At 27.5% G+C, this 22738-nt stretch overlaps 2 protein-coding genes across 5 annotated transcripts in view; one reads left to right on the forward strand and one right to left on the reverse strand.

The window, feature by feature from the left end:
- Positions 1 to 298: 298 nt before the first annotated feature.
- LOC106682552 (homeobox protein Mohawk) lies at positions 299 to 10004 on the reverse strand. Of its 4 annotated transcripts, none has more exons than XM_067053539.1 (5): positions 9870 to 10004; positions 4265 to 4345; positions 3836 to 3992; positions 3459 to 3630; positions 299 to 2013 (listed from the first exon to the last, which is right to left on the reverse strand). In XM_067053539.1, the coding sequence occupies exons 2-5, from the start codon at positions 4330 to 4332 to the stop codon at positions 1763 to 1765; spliced, it is 648 nt and encodes a 215-aa protein (XP_066909640.1). In that variant the 5' UTR covers positions 4333 to 4345; positions 9870 to 10004; the 3' UTR covers positions 299 to 1762. The 4 variants fall into 4 exon arrangements, with proteins under 4 accessions (XP_066909640.1, XP_014278954.1, XP_014278956.1 ...); XM_014423468.2 differs by having other exon boundaries at positions 3836 to 3998; XM_014423470.2 differs by lacking the exon at positions 9870 to 10004 and adding an exon at positions 6564 to 6669.
- Positions 10005 to 15948: 5944 nt separating this feature from the next.
- The window catches only part of JhI-21 (Juvenile hormone Inducible-21), a 67615-nt gene continuing 60825 nt past the window's right edge, over positions 15949 to 22738 (forward strand). The window contains exon 1 of the mRNA XM_014423461.2: positions 15949 to 16407. Within this exon, the coding sequence (XP_014278947.1) occupies positions 15984 to 16407 (424 nt within the window). The 5' untranslated portion in view covers positions 15949 to 15983. The remainder of the gene's footprint in view (positions 16408 to 22738) is intronic.

Raw genomic sequence — 22738 nt, forward strand, 5'->3', positions numbered from 1 at the left:
ATAACATTAATTTACTAACAAAACTTCATTATGAAACAGGATCCTGGAGTTGTTGGTACGAAAATAGATTTTTATAATGTGACGGGTGAAGAGGAAAATGGCCAGTAGAAAGGGCCGAAATATGAAATATGTGGAATATGTACATTTATATAAAATAAAACTATTTTTAAATTTGTATTATTATACAGTTTTATATGAAATAATGTGATTAAAAAGATTTTTTTCTCAATCATTTTGATTGATATTTAATAAGTAATTTATTATTGGAGAATAATAATAGGTTTTGAAAAAAATGAGATAATATATAGTAGTTTTTAATAAGATTTTTTCCTTGTTTCAAAACTTTATACATATTTTATAAATATAATTTACAACATATATACATATATTTTAAAAGCTACCACTCGAATTCCAGGTATAGTTGAAACATGGACCTTCGAGTTCACTTAGACTAGAATCACTCAAGCCTTTGTTTTATCATAAACAACAAGCAATAACTTAATAGTTATAAATAATGTAATAATTATTAGCAAACAATAACATCAACCTCTACTTGTAATTACTACTATACGGCTAAGATGCCATTAACACTAATAAAACTATACTCTGGAATCTCCTTAAGCTTAAGGAATAATTAAATAATCCAAAAAGTGCCTTTTGGTTTTGAGCAATATAACTGAAATCATTCAGTAACAATGATAATAATGTTAATTATCTTAATGATAATGAATAAGAATATATTTTTATATTTCTGTTTTCTCAATATTGTGTTTTTTGTTAATATTATTATTTTGTTTTTTATTATACATATTTTAAGTTAGAAACAATTATTTTTGTTTTGTCCATTTTAAGTATAATGACACTTACACATTTTTCTTTTTAATTATAATTAGCTCTATTGCTATTATATTCCTGAAATTGCATTGCAAATTTAATTTAATACAAATTTATAATTACTGAAGTATTATACAAGTTCACAATTTATTTATTTTTTTTTTAAATACAGTTTATTGGCCTCTACATGAAAATGTTCATTCACATATTTGTGGTTTGGTGTTAAAAGGACCAATACTATAACAAAGTGGCATTTTGAGACTTCATATGGTAGAGATAAGTTGGTAGGAATATGAAATTGATACTTTTCTTAGTCATGTAGCAAATTAAAACAATTATGTGGTAAGAACCTTATTTGAAAGAATTTAAAAAACTGAGTAAATTAGCAATGACCCTTAACCCCAAACAACATATACAGTAAATGTATTTTTCAACCTTGACATCAGAAATAGTTTGAAAATACATCTGTTATGACTTTTATGTTTGATGAATTTCAGTCTTTGAGCAAATATGATGGGAAACTTGAATGTAACAATAAACCACATTCCTTAGCAGGTGTGAAACTATTTACAAGTGGATAGATTTTGCTATGATTTCATGTTACAATATCTGTTTGGTTTCCAAAAATTATTGGCTTTTTGGCAATCAGTTAAGTCATTTGTATACTAACTGACAAATTTATTTTAACTTAATCTTATGAAATTTCTCTCTAATTTTTTTTTTATTTGATTTAACTTTAGAGTACTGAGATCCTTAGTTTCCCTCTTAATAAGTATTAAAAATTAAATTTGACTATTTTATAATATTTAAGAGTACTTTCTGTACTTTTAGAAACATATCGTCTAAACTCAAGATAACACAGGCCTACATGAGGGTGGAATGAACTATCATCAAATGATGGATTGCTTACAGAGAAGCCTCACTCAACTCAATGACTAGCAAGATAGTGCATCGTCGGCCAGAGGCTCAAAGAGGTGAGGGCTTCAGCAGCGTCTAATTCTTCCCTTTCTCTCCTCCAGCATTGATCTTTGTACCTTGCGTCAATAGTATTACAGCGGCTTTCACCATTTGTGTACCTGGCTGTCGATTCGAGCCACCGAGAGAGTAATGTTGGTCGCTCAGTGTAACAATGCTCCCTTTCTATAGTCTCCTCTTCATAATCACAGTTTGTATCAGAGTCTAAAAAAAATGTACATGTATGTTTAAATTAAAATATTTGTGTTACATGAACAATTTTTCAAATTTATATTCATTTGTGACAACTCATGAAATACAAGATGATTTTCCTTTTTTAATTGTCTTAAGTAAAGAAAGTATGATCAGTTTTTATTTTCAATAACTTGCTTATATTAATCTTTACATGTTATCGAGGCAAAAAATGTTTACGAAACATTTCCTGTTTTCCGAGGTACTACCCTATTTCTGAGGATATTAAATTTTATTTAACCGTACTGGTAGTAGTGGGGAGAACTAGTCCGACAAATAGGCCAAGTCGTCCTTTTTTCTGACATCTTTTTTTTTTTTTTATATATCCTCCTGCCTGGTCGGAGGAAAAGGATGAAGGGGGTTATCCTACCTATTCTAACCAGTGTGGCAGATTCGTGTGAAATAAAAGTCAGTACTATTGATGCAGCTTTCATCCTTTTGTGTATTCTGGTCACTCATTCAAATCGACACCACTGCAGTTTCTAGGTTCTGAAAATGACGCCTCAACTACTTCAGCTATAATGGCTATTACCCTAACAGCTACCTCAAGATAACTGCATCATATTAAGGAGAAAGAAGTATTAACTATCTCAGGTGGGAATTGAATGTGTTCCAAAAATATTTATAACATACTTTTATCATTGATATGATAAAATCTTCCCTACTTGCTCGAACATCATGGCCTCCAATCTTTTTATATGACGGTACCATTTTCAATGAAACTTAAAGTGTTTATAACAGTTAGTTTAGAGCTTTAAGGAATACAATCTTTCTAGAAAAAACTAATAAAGTATTTAGTTGAAGTATAGTCCATCAAGATTTGAGTTAATCAAAACTGATTTTCAATAGCTTTTGCATGTTTTATAATTTTTTTTATTGATATATAGATGTAGTTGAGTAACTCACTGGGCAACTCACTGAACCCGTTCAGTGGTTGGTGGAAATCAGTTATGAAGATAAATGAAAGTTACTTTGTTGTCGATGAGAACAAGCCTAGAGGATGACTGAGAATAGTAAATAATATGTTTATAGATACATAAAATACCATAGAGTTCCCTGGGGCAGAGTGGACCAAAGACTGCTTCAAGCGTCAATATAAACTCATCTTTTACGAAAAGACTTCAAAAGACCCCAGCGCTTCTGACTCAACTACACCACTAGTATAAAAAGCTGATGGAAAGAGCTAATGAGTGTTGTGGATATTTTACTGGAAACAAGGACTTTTTTTTTGTAAAATTATAAAAATTTAAGTTGCCCTTATCTGGTCTTTGATAATGTTAGCTTTTTAACATGTGTAGTACTGTACTACACTATATTTATTAAGTCCAGTTCATAATATTGCTATATGAATATAAAATTTATAACTCATGGTATTTCATTTGTTGTTAGTATAATTAATTGAAATAATTTAACTCTACCTGCGGAGAATGCAGTTTCTTCCCAAATGCTATCATCTGATGAAATGCTAAATTGTTCGACGTTTCCCTTTGCCTGATTATTATACCCTTTAATTAATCTTCCCCAGCTGCCTTCCTTACTTTGACAAGAATTTTTCAATTTCCTTCTCCAGTTTGCAAACCAATTACATATCTAAAAATATTTCATTATCACCATAACTACAGATATGTTAGATATATTCATAAATTAGAGTAAAAAACATTTTCTATCTATTAAATAACATTTCACGTTTAAATAAAATATTATTGTTAAAATTAGAATAACTTGTAATGACTATAGAATATTCTAACTATTTTTTTTTACTTTATGACTTATAGAAACAGTTTTAATAAAATACCTGTGTGTATGTGAGGCCTGTCTTCAATGCTAAATCTTTTTTTTCACTCCGATTAGGGTATGGATTTTTTCTCCTTCTCACAAGCCATGCTTTAAGAAATTTCTTAATTTCTGGCGTGAACAGTCTTTTGGTTTGATGTGAGTCCTGAAATACACGCCTATTTCTGTTTTACAATTAATGTTTGAGAAATTTAATTTCAATACTTAAAATAATGCTTAGCATGCCTATTTCAATGTCAAACCAAGTTAAGTTATTTATCAAAGTATTGTAGTATTTCTTATTTGTTTGAAATGGTTTCCTCAGGTCTCTGAGCCTGATTCTTAATTTGAAACATGTCTCGTAAAGAGAGAGATTTATGAAAATTCACGAGCAACCAAAAGTTAAATTTAAAATTTTCAAAACCAAAACCAAAGAATAAATATTACTTACTTGTATTTCCTGGAACGTAATGTTCTTGATGGTCTTTGATCACCAATGCCCTGCCACCCACCTCCCATCTTGGTGAATTACCTTCATTAGGATAAACATCTTCATTAAAATGATGTTGAGATTTTAAATATATTTAATACTACAGAACTAATATATGTCAAAGAACAAATTTTCAGGCTTATAATATTTTGAGTTTTATAACAGTTATTAAGAGTATAATACATTTCTAAACACAATAACTGAGAAATTATTTACTGCTGATCATTTATTTTGAAAAAAATATTTTTAAAATGACTTTCACATCCCTTCTATTAAAGTAATTCCTGTAAACAAAATTACTTAAAAGTTGTATGTGGCATAATTTAATTTTATTGTATTATCTTTATGATTAATAAATAGAACTGCTTATTTTAAAAATAATTTCTTCATTGCTGTACATAATTATTTGTTTACAGCAATTGAATATAACAAATATGGATGAAATTTGAATAAATGGATTAAGAAATACAACGAAAATTATTATTCAAATAATAATGATGAAGTTATTCTATTTAGAATAATAAAGATACACATACTTAGGCAAACATTCATTTTTGTTATATTTTCTCTAAATATATAGCTTTGTTCTATGAAAACATTTTTTCATGTAAGAGAAGTTTGGCCCAGCTGTAATATTTGAAATACCTAATAATTTAGTGAATTTCGAGTCTACCAGTAATTCATTTTAGCTAATATGGTTGCCAAGTTTTATTTCAAACTCAATGTGTCATATTTTTGTATGTAAATGATGTATTTTTTCTTAATAAGATGCAATAGGGATCACACAACGTATGGTTGATAGACGGCCATCTTAATAAGCTCGTCTCCAGTTACACTTTTCAACCCCACAATCAAAGATTTTGAAAATCCTGAACGAAAAATGAACTGGGATTAATCCAGTATTGAAAACAAACTTCATCTTTAGTATAGTGTAGGTTTTTTTAAAAATTGTATGATAAGGAAACAAGATTCTAGTTTTTAAATATACGAGATGGTGACCAGAACGAGTATAAGGGTATGGCATGTAACATGTGCTCTTTAACTAATTTATATAGAAATATTTTTAATTTTCATTTCTGAGCTAAATATTTATCCATTTAGTTTGTTTTTTATATATATAAAATACTATCAATTAAAAAAAATTAATGAAACTTTTATCACTGAAATCATTCAACAATCAATTGTACTGAAATAAAGTTAAAAACTAAAATAAATTAAGAGAAATAAAATTAAAAATCATTACAGAGGTTTATTTTGTGATAACATACTTCATTTTACAGCTAAGTAAATGCAAATGGCGGAAAGAATCCATCGGCCCAGTTATAAAACATCAAGATGTTTTGTAGGCACCAAATGCAGATATAATTTTAACTTATTATTTTTAGCGGTGTCAATCATAGGAACTTTACAGTTTTAAATGATTATTGTGATTTCATGTTCTATGATAAGCTTCGTTTAATGAAAACTGAATTCATGTTATGTTAATCTGTGCAATGAAATATGCTGTAGAATTTATTTCATTAATTTATTTTGTTAGCATATTTAAAACATGATTTAGGATTTGAATAAAAAAAACAAAAAAAAAACATGTCTTCTTATTTATTATTCCGAATAAATAGAGATATTTCTTTTCATTAATTTTAATAGTGTATAAATTAGGAAGGAAAAATGTGATTGAAATAGTTAGCGGTTTGATTAATGAATTTTAAAAAAAATTAAAAGTTCACTAAATGTTTATAAAAATAAAATATCAGTCCAGTTGGATACTTTCTAATCTCCATTTGTAACATTTTCTATTCTTAAGGGTTAAAACATTAAAATTAAATGATGTAATGTAATTTTTGTTAAGGAACTAATGTTAAAAATATTTAAATATTGGTCAAATATATACATTAAAGCCTTAGGTGTGAAATTGAATTATAAAGCTGGATATTTTCATAAGATTTTTACAGATGTTAAGATTTACATGATGATATCTGGCGTGTTCTATTTAAAACAACAGTCAAAATGTCCTCCGTCCAAAAATACGTCACATAGTTGGACCTTGTTTTCTTATTTTTATAACGTTCAAGTGAAATAGGAAATATTATATTTTTATTCCATGATTTTTTATGGTCATGGATTAAGTAATTTAAAAAAATGAATAGCTGAGCGTTTTTTATATTTATTTTTTTTATTTGTTTTGTTTGTTGGTCTATGTACCGAGATGTCCGTGAGACTGTTGGTTCTGTCACCGAGCCCTGGTGGAGAGGGACATTACCTGAAGCAGAGAGGCAGCCAGGTGAGGAGACTAGCGAAGAGAATTACAAGACGGTAGCGGAGGAACGGGCGACTGAAGATACCATTTGCGTCTTCTGGTTGGCAGGGTGCCCCGGGGGGCGGAGTCCCTCCCACCGCCATCGGGGACCGCATGTTTCTGTCATTAGTTAACTCCTTTCTTCTTTAAACAATAATGTCCAACAGGCATTCATATCTGTGGTTATTGTTTTAATCTAAGAACCCAGTAGGAGAAAAAAAATTATTTCACCCCAATGTTGGATTACTTTAATGAAAACTATATATAGTTAATAGTCAAAATTGATGAAATCAACATTTTTTTCCCAATAAAAAAAAAAACAATATTTCGAGAATTAATTTTGGCAAATATTTGAAAACTGCGGCTCCTACGAAAAAAAACGTCATCTACACTATAATACATTAAAATTACTTTTATTTGGGTTCTAATAGGCATCTGTACGTCTAATAGTTCGTGAGATATAGTTTTTCACAAACCAAATAATTTTTTATCCGAATAACAAGAAATCAACATCTTGCGAATTTGTTTTGGTTGTATATCATGAAAACTTCCACTCCTACTCCTGCTACTAATCCTCAATTGAGAGCTAATAGATATCTGTTTGTCTTTAGGAGGAATAGTAGTTTCCATGATATTTGCAACAAAAAAAGAAATTCACAAAATTTTGATATTTCTTTATTTGAAAAAATGATGCTGTTTGTAATAAAAATGTTCTGGGGACCTATTAAACGTAAACAACTCTATTAGGTCTCACATTTTAGAAAATTTACTCGAATTTAAATGATGTTCAATCAAGTTTTTTTTAGTGTAGTAGGTAGTTTTAAATAAATAGAGGTCCGAATGAAAAAATAATCAGCCGCCATTTTTTATTCCCGTTACCATGGCTGCCAGTCATCAATTTTAACTCTTAACTGTATGTAGTTTTAATTTAAGTAATTGAAAATTAGTGTGAAGCAACTTCTTTTTTTTCCTGGCTCTTAGACTATCTGGTACATCACCGCGCTTTCGTGGACGCGAATTTTTTCTCCTGAGTACGATACAATAAAGGAAATACATGTTCGTTGAGTCAAACTCGGAATTTGAAAAAACTTTTCAATTCCCGATTTTGTCGTTCGCGATTGGAGTTACCAACGTCTCAACATCATTTTCGCAATTTCATCAGCGATCGACGTAAAAACAAGTCTGTTTTCCTGAATTTTTAACTTTTCAACAATTTTTACCGCACTCAGAATTATATGAGATCTCAAAACCGTTAAAAAACTGTAACCAGAAATTTTTGAAACGAATTTAAACTGAGTTTCTGAAGGGTAAAAATTTATTATTAATTCTCCTACAATATAGTACAAACATGCCATCTCTATCTCATGTATTTTGTTTTTTTGTTGTATTCTATAGTATAATGAGATATTTTATTCATATGAATTTTTTTTTTTTATTAAGTTCCATTATTATTTTGTATATTTTTAAATAGGTGGTTAACCTGAGACGTCTATTAGAGATAAATTTTGTAAATAAAATGTATTTTATTTAAATGGTTATTTCAGCTAAATCTCGCTAACTTTGAAGTGAAACACCTTTAGGCACAGTGCAGCAAATTGCTTGAAAAGTGAAACACGTCTCCTATCCAATAAATAAAACAGTATAAAATATTTATTAAATAATATATTGTAAAAGAGATATTAAATTTAATTGAAAAATATTACAATCTAATTCCAATTTTTTTATCTTGAAATAATAAAATCGTTAATATATGTTAGGATCTAAGAAATTTCACTTCTAGGGCATGAGAGTCTCACGTATATATTCTCATTTTAAAATAAGTTATACGATCTGGATTTGACCAAGATGTACTTTTGTTGATAACTAAGGTAAAAAATTGTTTTTATTAGTTTTTTAAACAATTCTGTCGGTAAAGAAACAAGAAATCTACTTTACAACTCTACCATACCTTTATTTATTTATAAGGAATCATTTTCTCTTTTTTTTATTTTTCTCTTAGGAGGCGATGAACGATAATGTTATTTAAAATCATTGTTCTAAATGATTTGTTGACAGCAAAAGTTTTGATGTTAACTCCTTGAATACTAATGTTAAGGCAACCATAGACACTTCTGTCCAAACATTAGGGGACAAAGTAATTACGTTAATTTAATAATGTATTTTAGGAAGTTGCTATGATTATAGATGATTTAACTATGAAAACATATTCGATAAAATAAATGTTGATCAATCTAACTGACCGTTGAATACACTTTCAACTTTTTTATGTAAGAATTATATTTCTAGAAAAGATTCTGATCATTTATTTACTTAAAAAATACTCAAAGAGCTATCTAACGAAGCAAACAAACTTTTAGAATTTTACTCACTTTATAAACAAAATTAATGCTGAAAAAATCATTTTTTAAACAACTTACAAATTTTGCAAGACTAATTAAACTGTTTTTCAGAAAATCATTTTTTTTTCAACCTTAATAAGTTTATTATTATTATAATTATTTTATAAAATTAACCATTTTCCTCAATTTAATCCTTATTAAAATAATTCATTTTATACTTATGTGGCTGGCCATTGAGTAAAAAGTTAATGTTATTTTAAGAAAGATTAACAATATTGTGAACAATTATTGTTGAGTCATTTTTATGCTCAATGCGTAAAAACGATTAAATTTAAGATTCGATAAAGCCGGGATGGTCTCAATCTAAAATTGTAGGTACACAGCCAACCTATCGGTTTATTTTATGTTATTTTTTAATTTTCTTCCTTTGATAGGAACTCTAGTAGAGAGATATGTAATATCTATAAATTTATAAATTCCTAGCACTGAATTGTAAATAATCGTGTTGTTTCATATAACACTACAAGTTATTAGTGAATGAAAATATACAAAGGCAAATAAATAAACGTTAAAAAAAAGGAGAGAAAAATAATATGTATCAAACATATATACAATAATTCTAATTTATTCTATCTAAAATTAAAATATGACTTTATTGTTTAGATTTATTATTTTTTTCTCCAGTAGTTTTGAACCAATCGAAAAAAAGAAAAAGAAAAAAGAAGACTAATTAAGCAGATACAACGATTAATTTTTTTTTTTGAATGTTTAATTTATCTGAAAAAAATGTAATTGGTATAAAAATAAAAACGTTGTTTTCTGGCTGTTAGTTTTTTTTTTTTTTTCCAATTAAATAGAATGGAAAATATGGTAGATTCAAAATATTTTTAAAAAATATAACTAAAAAAAAAGTATATTTTTGAAAACATACCCAGTTTGAGATGGATGACGAAGCAGTAGTGAAATCACATAATAATGCCGAATGAGGACTGAAGGCATGTCCCACTTGGAAGACCCCAGGAGGTTCCACATCTGTTCGGCATGGCCACCACCTCTAGGTTTTTTTTATAAATCTACCGAATAAAAAATAGTAATTATAAATATACTCTAAGCTTTAACAGGTGCTATATTTGTTTATACAAGCAAGGCACGGAGAATGAAGACATTAGAAAGAGATGTTAAGGTACTTGCTCAATCTCATGTTCTGCAGTGAATAATAATGATCACCAAAATATTACTTCTCAATTCGTTAAGAACTAGTTGGTAATTCCTACACTAATATTACTAATAGCAAATATTGTTTACTAACTCATTGTGATATCTTGGTAATTATAAAAAGGGTAAATTACAATGTTATAATAAAGATTATGTAATTAGCCATCAAAATTTCAAGTTTATTCCGAATGTAAGAGTTTGTAGATGTGCTAAAACGAATTTATCTTTTAAAATTTTTATCTAACCTTACTGGGTCAGTTTGTGTGAAGGAAAACTTTTGCCACAATGGGGCCTTCGATTTTTTTTCTGAAATCACAAAAATTGCAATAACTTCAACACGGCTCCACTAATTTAAAATAAACGCATTGATTCATAAAAATTAAATTTTATTTCGTTTATAATTTTAAAAAAAATTTCATAGTTCATTTCAATAATGAGAATATTCATTCAACATTAGTTCTTGTTTATTAAATAATCTATATTAAGGGCTAATTTTAACTAGTATCACATTAATAAAAAGAAAAACTAGTGTTTAGTAATTTTCAAACGTTCATTCATATAAGTACATATATCCTTTTTTAGAGGAGAGAGGGTTTTTAAAGTTGCCGATATCAACATTTTGTTTAAGGTCAAGAATTACTGATTACTAGTTTGGAAGAATTCTAGAGTATAAATATCATTCAATAGGTTTTCGAGGACGTTATTTCCGAATTCAATATTGGATTTTTGATCGCACATGCATATTTCGATGAATTGTTACTTTTGGGGCTTCCCTTGAATAAATAGAAATTGTTTATTAGGTTTTCGAGGGTTCTGATACTACTTTCTGGATTGGATTTTCGGTAGTTCATGCGCGTTTCAATTTATTGTTACAAATATATAGGATTTGTGAATATTTAATTAGAATTTTGGGTATCCCGATTCCGTTTTAGAATGATTTTTCGATCGCGCATGCGAATTTCTATTAATTCTTACTCCTAGATTTAATTTAGAAGTACTGTAGGTGATGAATTAAATAATTAGTCTTGACATTAAGTACTTATTGTAATTATTGAAACATCTTTATAGAGGTCATAACACTTTGTGCTAAATACAACTATTTCAAATATAAAAAGAAACTATTACAAGCCGATTTTTGGATTGAAAATGGGTGGATTCTTTTGGTATATTTGAGTTATTTCTAAATAACTTAATTGCTATGCACTTAAGAAAAGTTAATAAAACCATTTTAACGAAAAATTAGATTGATCTCATGTTTTTAATAGTGATAAAAATGATTATTTGGAAATATTTGAAGGCCTTAATAATTATCATAAAATAATAAAAAATTCAGAATAAAAAAGGTATTAGATAATAAATTTAAAAAATCTTGATATAAAAATAAACTTAAATAAAAAATTATTTCAAAATTGGCTAAAAAATAAATAAGCAATAATAGAGTACTTAATTATCATTCCAATCACCCATTTTACAATACAATAAATTATGTAAAGAATCTAATTTGTAGAGCTATTAAAATTACAGATAAAAAATACATACTTTTTTTAAACTTTCTTTAAGTTTAAAAAAAGAATTTTCAAAATGTTATCCTAAAAATATTGTTTATAAAAATTTGTGTGTTCAAATAAATAATTACATAGATTCAAAGAGTAATGATAAGAAAATAGTTAAAGTCAAACCAATCATTAATGTCAATGTTAAAATAATTATGTATTCATAGTAGTAAAATATATAACAATGAAAAATAATAATAATAAAAAAAACTAAAAAGCTACCAAAATTCATAACAGAATATTTTAAAGCTAACTAACAAAACTAAATGAAAATAATAATTAATCACACATAATGAATGAAAAAAAGAAGATTTTTTGAAATGAATGATGTGCCCAAACATATCAGCAACATTAAGAAAATTCTCAAACTGTTCAACCAATTCTGGATTTTGTTTTCTAGGAAGTTGATTATATCCATTTTTTAAATTTTGAGGTGAAGAAACTTCCAATTAGAATATATACTATTCTATATTATTTACTTGTACAACGTTTCAGGATATTACCCCATATTCATATAGATAAAAATTGTTGATAAGATTCGTTACAATTTTAGGATATAATATTACATGAATATGGGGTAATATCCTGAAACGTTCTGCAAGTACAAAATATAAAATAGTATATATTCTAACTGGAAGTTTCTTCATCTCAAAATTTAAAAAATGGATATAATCAACTTCCTAGAAAACAAAATCCAGAATTGGTTGAACAGTTTGAGAATTTTCTAATATTCAATATAAAAAAACTCAAATTACAGCATTAGCGCACAATAGTATAACAAAAAAATATAGGCTCAATTTTGAAAAGCCAGAAATGATCATAAATAAATGTTTAGAACTAGAAAAATCTCAGAGGCAATTTATTTAGTTAAGAATATTGAGAAAAGGATAAATTTCAAGACTGATACAAAGAATTTAAATATCCACAATGCAAATATTTTAAATAGAACAAACATAGGATAAGTATAGGATAGAAAAAATAATTAAAATTGATTTATAATAATCTACAAACATAGAAATAATCATTTTTAAATAATTAGTAAATAAATAGAATTTATTTTCATAAGAAAAGGTAATTATATTGAAGGATAGTGTGGCAATAGCAAAACAAAAGGAAGAAGTACAAAAGAGATTTTAGGATTATTTTTCAATTCCTTGAATGCTATACACAAAGTGAGTGCTATTATTTTGTTGTAAATGAGGAAGGACGTTAATGATAATAACTATAAGTGTAACAAGTATATTAATCAGGGTTAAGAACAAAAAAGATAACAATGATTTTAATGAATTGACTAAATAACAAATGTAAACTATGAGGATATGAAATTTTGCAAATATTTAAGAAGGCGTTTAACACTTATTAATTTATTGTTTTATATCATTAAAAAATAAATTAATTCATTATTAATGTGTGATTAATTGAATAATTTGTTATATTTGAAAACGTAAATTTATTTTCTGAGCATGAGGTTCAATCCCTCAGCCATCAAATGAAATTACTAATGCATTCTAGTGAATAAGGATACTATTAATCAGGAGATCTCAATGCCATTAATTTTTCAATATTGATTTAAATTGTTTTTTTATAAAATTGAAGAAAAAAAAGAAGAATTAAAAAGTAACATTTGGCTAGGAAAATGTTTAAATTGTCTTTGAAATGCTACTGAAACAAAATGTTGACATTAGCAACATTAGCAACATTAGCAAGGATCATCAAATGAATAAAATCCCACCAAAAACAATAAATTATATTTATATTAAACAGCATTTAAAAATAAATATACATAAGTAATTCTGTATTTTCATAATACAATACTAACTTTTGTTGATATAATATGTAATATTACATTTATTACATAATATATGTAAGTTGAAATTAGCACCTAATATCATATGAAGAAATCTAATACTGATTATCTTATAAACGAAAGAAATGTTGGGTGAAGTTACTTATGAGCTTACGTGAAGCTACTTACATAGTTAATGAAATTAATGTAGTTATTCTTAAATAATAAAAGAAATAAGATATAATTGTTATAAATTAATTCAAATCTGCATTTGTTACAATTAGAATTGAAAAATGTCACACTTGAAATGGAAAAGGTTTACTTGAAATGGAAAAGGTTGTTAACTTGAAATAGAAAAAGTTTTAATCGAATTTGAAGAAGTTAAAATTAAAAGGGAAAAGGTTACATTTGAATTGCTCTACATTATTAATATCATGTAATTTATAGATCTTTCAAATAGACTAATGGTGAATTGATAAAATTATAATTACTATTTTAACTTTACATTATATTGTATCAATGTTTCCAGTTATAAATAAACCTTAATAAAAGAATTAATCAATGAATACAAATTTATTTATGAAATATTAAAAAATGTATAAATTTGAGAATTATAAATTTATTATATGTTAGTAACTAGTATATTTGTTTAAACTTTAGTTTAGATAAAAAAAAAAAAAAAAAAGGAACCATACAACATTGTGAAGGCAGATCCTTAATTTAAAAAATAAAGAAAAAACAATTTGTTTAAGACATAAAGGAAAAGATACTTATATCTAAAAATGAAATATAAGGAATTTCCCCTTATATACTTACATAAAAAAGTATATAAGGGGAAATTTAATAAGAAGTAAGTATTGAACAAAATATATAAGTGCTATTCAATTACAAGAGTAATACACCAATATTACTCCTAATATTTAATAAATACAAAGGTGTTTCTCATATCTTATGTTGGTGGCTAAGAAAATCACATTTTTTCATAGTTCTCAAGGGAGGATCTATATAACCCCCTGAATCCTTCCCTCCTTGTATGCAACTGCCTAAAGTAGTATATATAAAAATTATAAACTGGAATTTATTTAAATACTCAACGAAAAATCCCCAAACCTAACTAAGTATAACTCTTTCTTTTTAAATGTGTTTGTTAACTAGAACTAATTTAGGTTAATTAGAAGTAAATAATTTATGCTATATTACAGTTTTTTTAAACACTTTCTATTTATGTTATAAATATTAGTATTCTGGTCTTCATATTGTTATTATTGAACATAGGATGATGACTTAAGGGTAATTGATACTGGGAGTAATAGCGTTAAAAATCCTTTTTTTTTTTAATTTAAGGATTCTTTATTTATTGAAGAATATTAATTCAAGCTGCCTCAATCAAGGGCAATAATTATTAGAGCTCTAAGTTTTCATTCATACTCTGTACCGGACAAAAAAAAAAGAAAAAGAAAAAATCAATAATGGAATAATGGAAAAAAAACATAATAAATAAAATGGAATGAATAATGAAAAAAAATACATAAAATAGAATAATGGGGAAAAAAACATAATAAATAAAATAGAATAATAAATAAATAAAATGTAATTATGAATATTATGCTCATTAAGATATTTTCTGTACAATTTCATTATAAATTTATAGAAAATATACTAAATTAGGCTAGTTGCATGATTCCTTGATTTAATATTACTTGGTAGTCTGATTGAAGAAGTGGAGTAAGAGAATATCACTAGGAATTTCATGGTAATATAAATTTCCCCCAGTAATAGGAATAAATAATTTTACCATTTAAAATAGTATGAACGAATTAGTGTTCAAAAATATAAGAAAAAAAATTAAAATGGGAAACTATGCTCACACTGTACCATATGCTTAGTAATGATAATAATAATAACAAAACTTAATTAACAAAATTTACAATTAAAAATTTCCTATTTCACATGATAACTGATACCCATCTTTACCATCAATCAGTATTAAATTACATATAATAAAACCAATATTTAATTTTGGAATCTACCAAAATATAAATATTTAATAAAAAAAAAAACTCCGAAAAAAAAAGAAAAAAGATAAGTGAAACAAATATACATAAATAAAAAGATATATGAGCATAAGAAATATATGCATTAACAATATGAGTATGTTTTTTTCTTTTATAAATTTAGCGTTTAAGAGATAAATAATTGCAGTTGGCAATTTCTTTTATCATTGGATTTTTGGAAAATGTTGTTTTTACCACAATTCGGGAAATAGTTTGGAAAAAATTAGATGTGATAAAACTATACCTAAAATTGCCATGAATACAGTATTTATTTATTAATGGTTCATTAATAAATAATTGTAGTTACCATGACTAATTAACTGTAGTTCTACCGCATACTGTTTGCCCAACTCTGTCACAGAAGCGCGCGCCAGATAGCAGAAGGCGGGGAGGGGTGTTGCCATGGTCACGGGCTAGCCTCCAGTTCGCGGCCAGCCATGTCCGACGACAGAGTGGTCCTCAGGAGGAAGATCACTCTGTTCAATGGTGTAGCTCTTATCGTCGGGACCATCATTGGCTCTGGTATCTTCGTGTCCCCAACCGGAGTCCTTATCTACGCCAAGTCCATCGCACTGAGCCTCATAGTCTGGGCCATTTCCGGGGTGTTCTCCACGATCGGTGCCCTCTGCTATGCCGAACTCGGTACCTCTATCACCAGGTCCGGCGGAGACTATGCCTACATCTTGGAGGCCTTTGGAGACCTCCCTGCTTTCCTCAGGCTCTGGGTCGCACTCCTCATCATCCGGCCGACCACCCAGGCTATAGTAGCCCTTAGCTTCGGCGAATACGCTCTCAAACCTTTCTTCCCCAACTGTTCGCCGCCAAAGTCAGCCGTCTCGCTCTTAGCTGCTGCTTCACTATGTAAGTAAAATATGTAGCTAGTTATAGGAACCCTAGTTTATACAATATTTTTAAATCACGCTAAATCCTCAACCGGCTTTATATTTCACCCTAAGTTTATTTTTTTTTTTTAAAGAAATTTAAGATATTATAAAATTGGTATATATTCGCATGACTTTTATTACAAAATTTGAGGAAACCTCGTGTATGTCTACGTATTACCAGTGTCGTTAAAAGTAGCTAGTAGATAAACGAAACTCAAGTATTTCAAGCAATTCACTTGAGTCTTAAGATGTTTACTCTATGGTTGAGATTACCTTAATAGTTTCTTTGAAAATTAATATCAACAATATGAGTAAACATGAATTGCGAATGTATTTCTAGAATTATTTTTTATTTAATTTGAAAATCTTTAAATCAACTTGTGGGAAAATCTATCCAGTAGAATCAAACTCAAACAGATCGATTTCGTCAGTATATTAAACCATGGTACTAACTAACGTAGAGAATATATAATACCAGAGAAGTTTGCTTTTTCTGGTGAATGACAGTTCGAAACTTCCTCACGTGGTTTAGGAATGTTTGTAACCTTCAACCAGGAGAGGTTCCAATATGTTTCGACCACTAGAATGCAGCACAGGGATGGCGGGCTTCGCGATCGATGGGGTCAATCTCGGTTAATGAAAAGTTCGTTTTCTAAAGCGAGTGTATGAAATGGTCTTTAAACTGAATTTATTAGTTATTAAAAAAAATAATAATTTTTTTATGAAAATTCAATTTATTAAAAATTTATGAAAATTTCATTTGTTGTACTTTATTACACTATTTGTCGCTATTTCCATTCATAAGTAAATGGCTAACTTAAATTAGCTTCTATTAACTAACTCTATAATTAATTTTACTGTTCAGAATATTTTTTTTGTATTGATGTTTAGAATTCACCCGAGTTTTTTTCCTATTTTACTTTGCATTTAATTATAATAAGTATTTTCTTTCAGAACCATTTTTGGATACTTTGAATTAAATTTTCAGTATTTAAACATTATTTTAATGTATTTATAATTTATGTAATTAATGACCACATGGCAATCTTAAGAATTATATTCATCATTTCTATCCTTTTCCATGAAACTATTTTTTTTTTCAATTATTGATGACTATATCTTTCTTAAGCTTATATTTTGATAAAGAAATTCATTCCTTTTTAAATTTGATTGTATTTTATTTTTATGAAGCATTAAACAAAATCAATTAATTATGAAAACAAATTTTCTTTATTAATATTTGAAATAAGTAAAATTAGTATTATAATAGAGGACAATATGAATCAGATTTAATGATCAAATTATTTAATGCAAATTTTAAACATTGATTTTCAGATTATTATTTAAAATTAGAATTTTTGTTTATATAAAATTGATGTCGTCATCTTTAGCACCACAATCTGTTAATGCTGATGATTGAATATTTCATGATTTTTATTTAACGTCAAAATTTATTTCACTGTACCTACAAAACATTAGGTTGATTAGTTGTAAATTTGGGTAAATAAAATTACTAAAACCTAGGATTTTAAACTAAAATTTCACAAAATGTATTTAAATTTATCATAACATGTAGTTTTATTGCGATGATTTTGTGTATTTTTGCTCATGTATTTTATCTCACTTTAACTCGTGCGTTCGTATTTACGAATTTACATTATTTATCGTTGGTTTTTTTGTTTCGAGTACTACAATCGTTCTCACCAACACAATACAATGCCTCATTAATTATTTATGAAATTACCAATTTAGCGTTCTTTATTTATTGTGTAAATGATATTGGATTACATGCTATTGTTACGTTTACTGTTGGAATGATTTTGAACTCTTGCTTAGCAGAAAATAATTTGCTATAAGATATTATGCAGAGTATGAAAGTACTGCATCGTTGAGCCACGTGACTTGCACGCTATGTCTCATCATCCTCTTTTCGCTATCATTAATTAGCAAGCTTAGTTTCTGTTCTCATTTAAAACAGCTGGTCTATTAGCATGTTTTGATTATTCATATTTAATGGACTACATTTAATGCTATGCCAGTGAGTTAGAGATAAGCAGTATCTGATTTGTCCGATCTCCATATATGACCAGGAAGTTTGTACTATGATTAAAACTGTCAAAAAGTTTTTATTTGGATCTATCTTATTTGATATAAACTGTAACATTTCAAACATAATATTGATTTACCGCACTCAGAGGAACTTTATTTGAAGATAGACCATCATTCCGAAGAAAAAAAGAATAATCTTTATAATAATTATAAAGATTTCTTGTATATTAAATTATAAGAAGTAAAATATAAAATATATTGTTCAAACTGCATTTTTTTTTTAAATACATTGTAACTGTGTGTTATTTTAAAAAACACTGTTTGTAACTTTTTTCTTTGGAAAATACCAACAATTTATTTATATTTTCTTTCTAAAATAGCTGAAATTTATTATATTTTGTACGAATTACATTTTATTACAAAAGTTATTTTCTTTTGTACTTTAATTTTACATTGTTTTAACTGTATTTTCTTTTTGAAAATACAATATATACAGAAAATTTATTTTATTTTTTACAAGTTACATTTTATAATAAAATTTTATTTTATTTTGTCTTTTAAATGTTTATAATAAATTACCAAATCAGGTTCCTTTTAGTTATAACATAAGGCTGATCGTTTGTACGAGACAACAAATGCTAGTAATTCGAAAAAATGTTGATTTTAGATTATACAATGATATTCATAAATATTGTGAAACTATGTACTTATAAATTAATTATTTGAATTTATGAGTTGGTTCTGCAATTTTTCTTCAAATAGGGTTTGCCAATTACGAATTTTGATATTTCAAAAAATAAAAAAGAATCTTATTCGTAGCTTCAATAAATTCCTTTTCTAAAAATATTTCATTGCGTTTTTTTTTTATTTGACTATTATAATATTTATCATTCGTAGAAGATAAGTAATGGCTGTTGTTATGGAAATATCTAAGATGTTTAAATATCCTCTTTGTTAGTATTTACTGTTTAGCAGGTTAACACAACTACATTTCCAGAACTCAGATCCTGGACTGGCATGATGCCGGAAACGCCTCCAAGCATTGCGGGTTTCTATATCTGCTCGCATTCCATAGCTTCTAAATTAAATATTTACAATATAGTTAATATAAAATATTAATATGATTTAATTTGGTGTAAATTGTGGGATTGTAAATATCTTATTAAAAAAAACAAACTAAAAGCTAACAAAAAATCTCGACACCCCTTCTTGAGGTAAAACAAATTGTGGCACTACTATCCTCAAAGGAAAAATAAGAGAAAAAAGTGCAAAGTAAATGCTGGAATACATTGTATATTTACTATTTTTATTTATTTTTTATAATATTTTGAGAAAGTGGCATTTTCTTGTGGCACCTCTTGTATACGCTTGAGGCACCCAGTTTGGAAACCACTGCTCTATAATATTGACATTTTTATGTTTGGCATTTAAAAAATTTTTATAAACTATACGTATACTATAATTTCGTCAGGTAATTCACATTTTGTATTTCACATATTACATCTTCGATTCTTCTTAGAAATAAACTTAACCTACTTAATCATATAAACCATAACGTTATGTATAGAATACATATTAAAATGATGCACATGATATTCGACTGCTTCAAGAAAATAATTCTTAGTGAATGCAAAATATAAAGTTTTTTCTCTGTTAATTTCTAATAGTTTAATCGCTCATTTCATTTTATTCCTATCTACTTTTTCAATTCGATTTCTTTCAATGTGATGGTTTACATGATTAGATGGTGTACGGCTTCTAGTGTGGGGAAACCCTATTGAGTAAGCCTTGACTTCCGTTGGTATCATCATGGCTATATTAGCTCCACTCTGATTTACGTTATTTTTAAATTTTATTCTTATATTTAGTCAATTTGGAATAGATGTACTCATTCATTCCCAAAAATTAATATTACTATTATATTTTAAGTAAAACGTTTGAGATTAATACGTACCTTTCTTGCGAAGAAATCAAAACTATAACTTATTATTTAATATTAAAAACTATAATTTATTTCGTAATAAATTTTAACTCTACATCACATTTTATTACTTTTATGAAACTTTCAAGTTCAAAGTTCCACTCAAACTGAAATATTCCTCATATTTTCTTTTTAACTCATCATTTGTTTAATCAGTCATTGTTTTCTGATATAATTTTATCCCTTGTACTTTTTTAGCTATATCACCTATATATCCTATGTAACTTTTTTATTTTATTCTGATATTTAGTCAATTTGTAATTTTTGTATTTATTGTTGGAGCTGGTAACTTAATGTTAAAGCAATGTGCTACTAACTCCAAGTACCTGGGTTCGAATCCGGCTCTGGCAGATAATTATTTTCTGTTTCACTGTGGACATGAGTCAGCCCTGTGGATTCGAAAGCCCTCCTGGGTCAACACAGCCTCATGAAGTGGGTATCCTTAATTGGGTAAAAATCTAGTGGTCGAGCGTGATACTGACCAATTCACTTCCTTGCACAACTGTTGGTTTAGTAACAGTACTCCCTGACCCTTCGTGGGTTGTTGCGGTAAAGATTTCATTTTAACTTTGATTGAATTCATTTCTATTTTACGATTTCTTATGTTGAAAATAAGACCCTGATTGCTTATAATGTAGTTTGTAATAAATTGTAACCTTAGGACATTTTATTTTATTTATTATTTATATAGGAAATTTTATTACTGGAAGATTATTGATTGATCGTGTGTATAGATGAATGATTACAATCAATAATAAAAAATATTCAATAATAAATATTTAATAATATTGGTTAAAAATTACAATATTTGCATATATCGATCAGGTTTTTGATTCGTGTCCGCCATCCTCTTCTGCACATCCTCTAACTCCTAGCATCTTTATGGAGCCAAAGTAGAAAATTATTTTTGGCAATCGTTCCTCAACCATTTTATTCTTTTTTTGGCCATACCACTTCAATCTTTTAGTTTCAACTCTATAAAAGATTTTTTTTCTTTTTGTTGTACATATTGCCTGATTGTATTGTTTGAAATATACTTCTCTTAAAATAGCACATCTTTTCCTATATAATAATAAAATATATAGGAGATGGCCATAGTGTGCAGTCAGAAGAAACAAAAGAAAAAATAGTTATCAACTATCTCCTTCATATCCACTTACGATCAATCCTCTAACTCCTAGCATCTTTGTGGAGCCAGAGTGAAAAATTATTTTTGGTCATCATTCCTCAACCATTTTATTTTTTTTTGGCCATACCACTTCAATCTTCTAGTTTCAACTGTATAAAAGATTTTTTCTTTGAAAGATATAAACAATAGAAATGTAAAGACATGCAGGAAGTGAATAGCCATGAGGTTGTGAGAGGTGGTCAAAACGGCTAAACATGTCAGAAAGGATATGGGACGTTACACACAATGTGGCAGGTTCATATAGTTAAAAATCGTAGAATTTAATCAGAAAATAATGACTACAAATAAGAAATATGAGCTGTGAAGACAAATATGAGAAACATTTCAGTTGGAGTGGAATCTAACAAAAAAAAGTTTCACAAAAGTAATAAAATTTCGTGAATGGAATATGGTCCGGGTGCGGTAAAAAAAAAACTCAAATAATAAATAATTATAACTTTTCATTTACTATTTACAACCTTTAATTTTTCTTATTATATCTTACTTTTCATTTTATACCCCTGTTATTTTACACTTATGTTTTTTCTTTTTTCCTTTTTGTAACTATAGTGTTTGTATCTTTTTTAGCCCTGACGAAGCCCTGCAACGTGGGGCGAAACGTTGGCTCAATAAAATAGTATAATTATTTACTATTTGAGTTTTTTTTTTACCGCACCCGGACCATATTCCATTCATGAAATTTTATTACTTTTGTGAAACTTTTTTTTGTTAGATTCCACTCCAACTGAAATGTTTCTCATATTTGTCTTCACAGCTCATAATTTCTTATTTGTAGTCATTATTTTCTTATTAAATTTTACGATTTTTAACCATATCATCAACCTGCCACATTGTGTGTAACATCCCGTATCCTTTCTGACATGTTTGGCCGTTTTGACCACCTGTCACAACCACATGGCTAATCACTTCCTGCATGTCTTGACATTTCTATTGTTTATATCTTTCAGATATAATGTCTTTGGTTAATGTTTTGAAATAGTTTATCGAAATTATTTTAATTGAAATCTGTTATAAAATATCCTGGAGATATTTTAATGCTATATATATTTTTTATTTTCTATATAGATAAGAAAATATTTAGAGAGAATA

Source organism: Halyomorpha halys, unplaced genomic scaffold (assembly GCF_000696795.3).
Source record: "Halyomorpha halys isolate HHAL.00 unplaced genomic scaffold, Hhal_1.1 Scaffold423.1, whole genome shotgun sequence".
Lineage (NCBI taxonomy): Eukaryota > Metazoa > Arthropoda > Insecta > Hemiptera > Pentatomidae > Halyomorpha > Halyomorpha halys.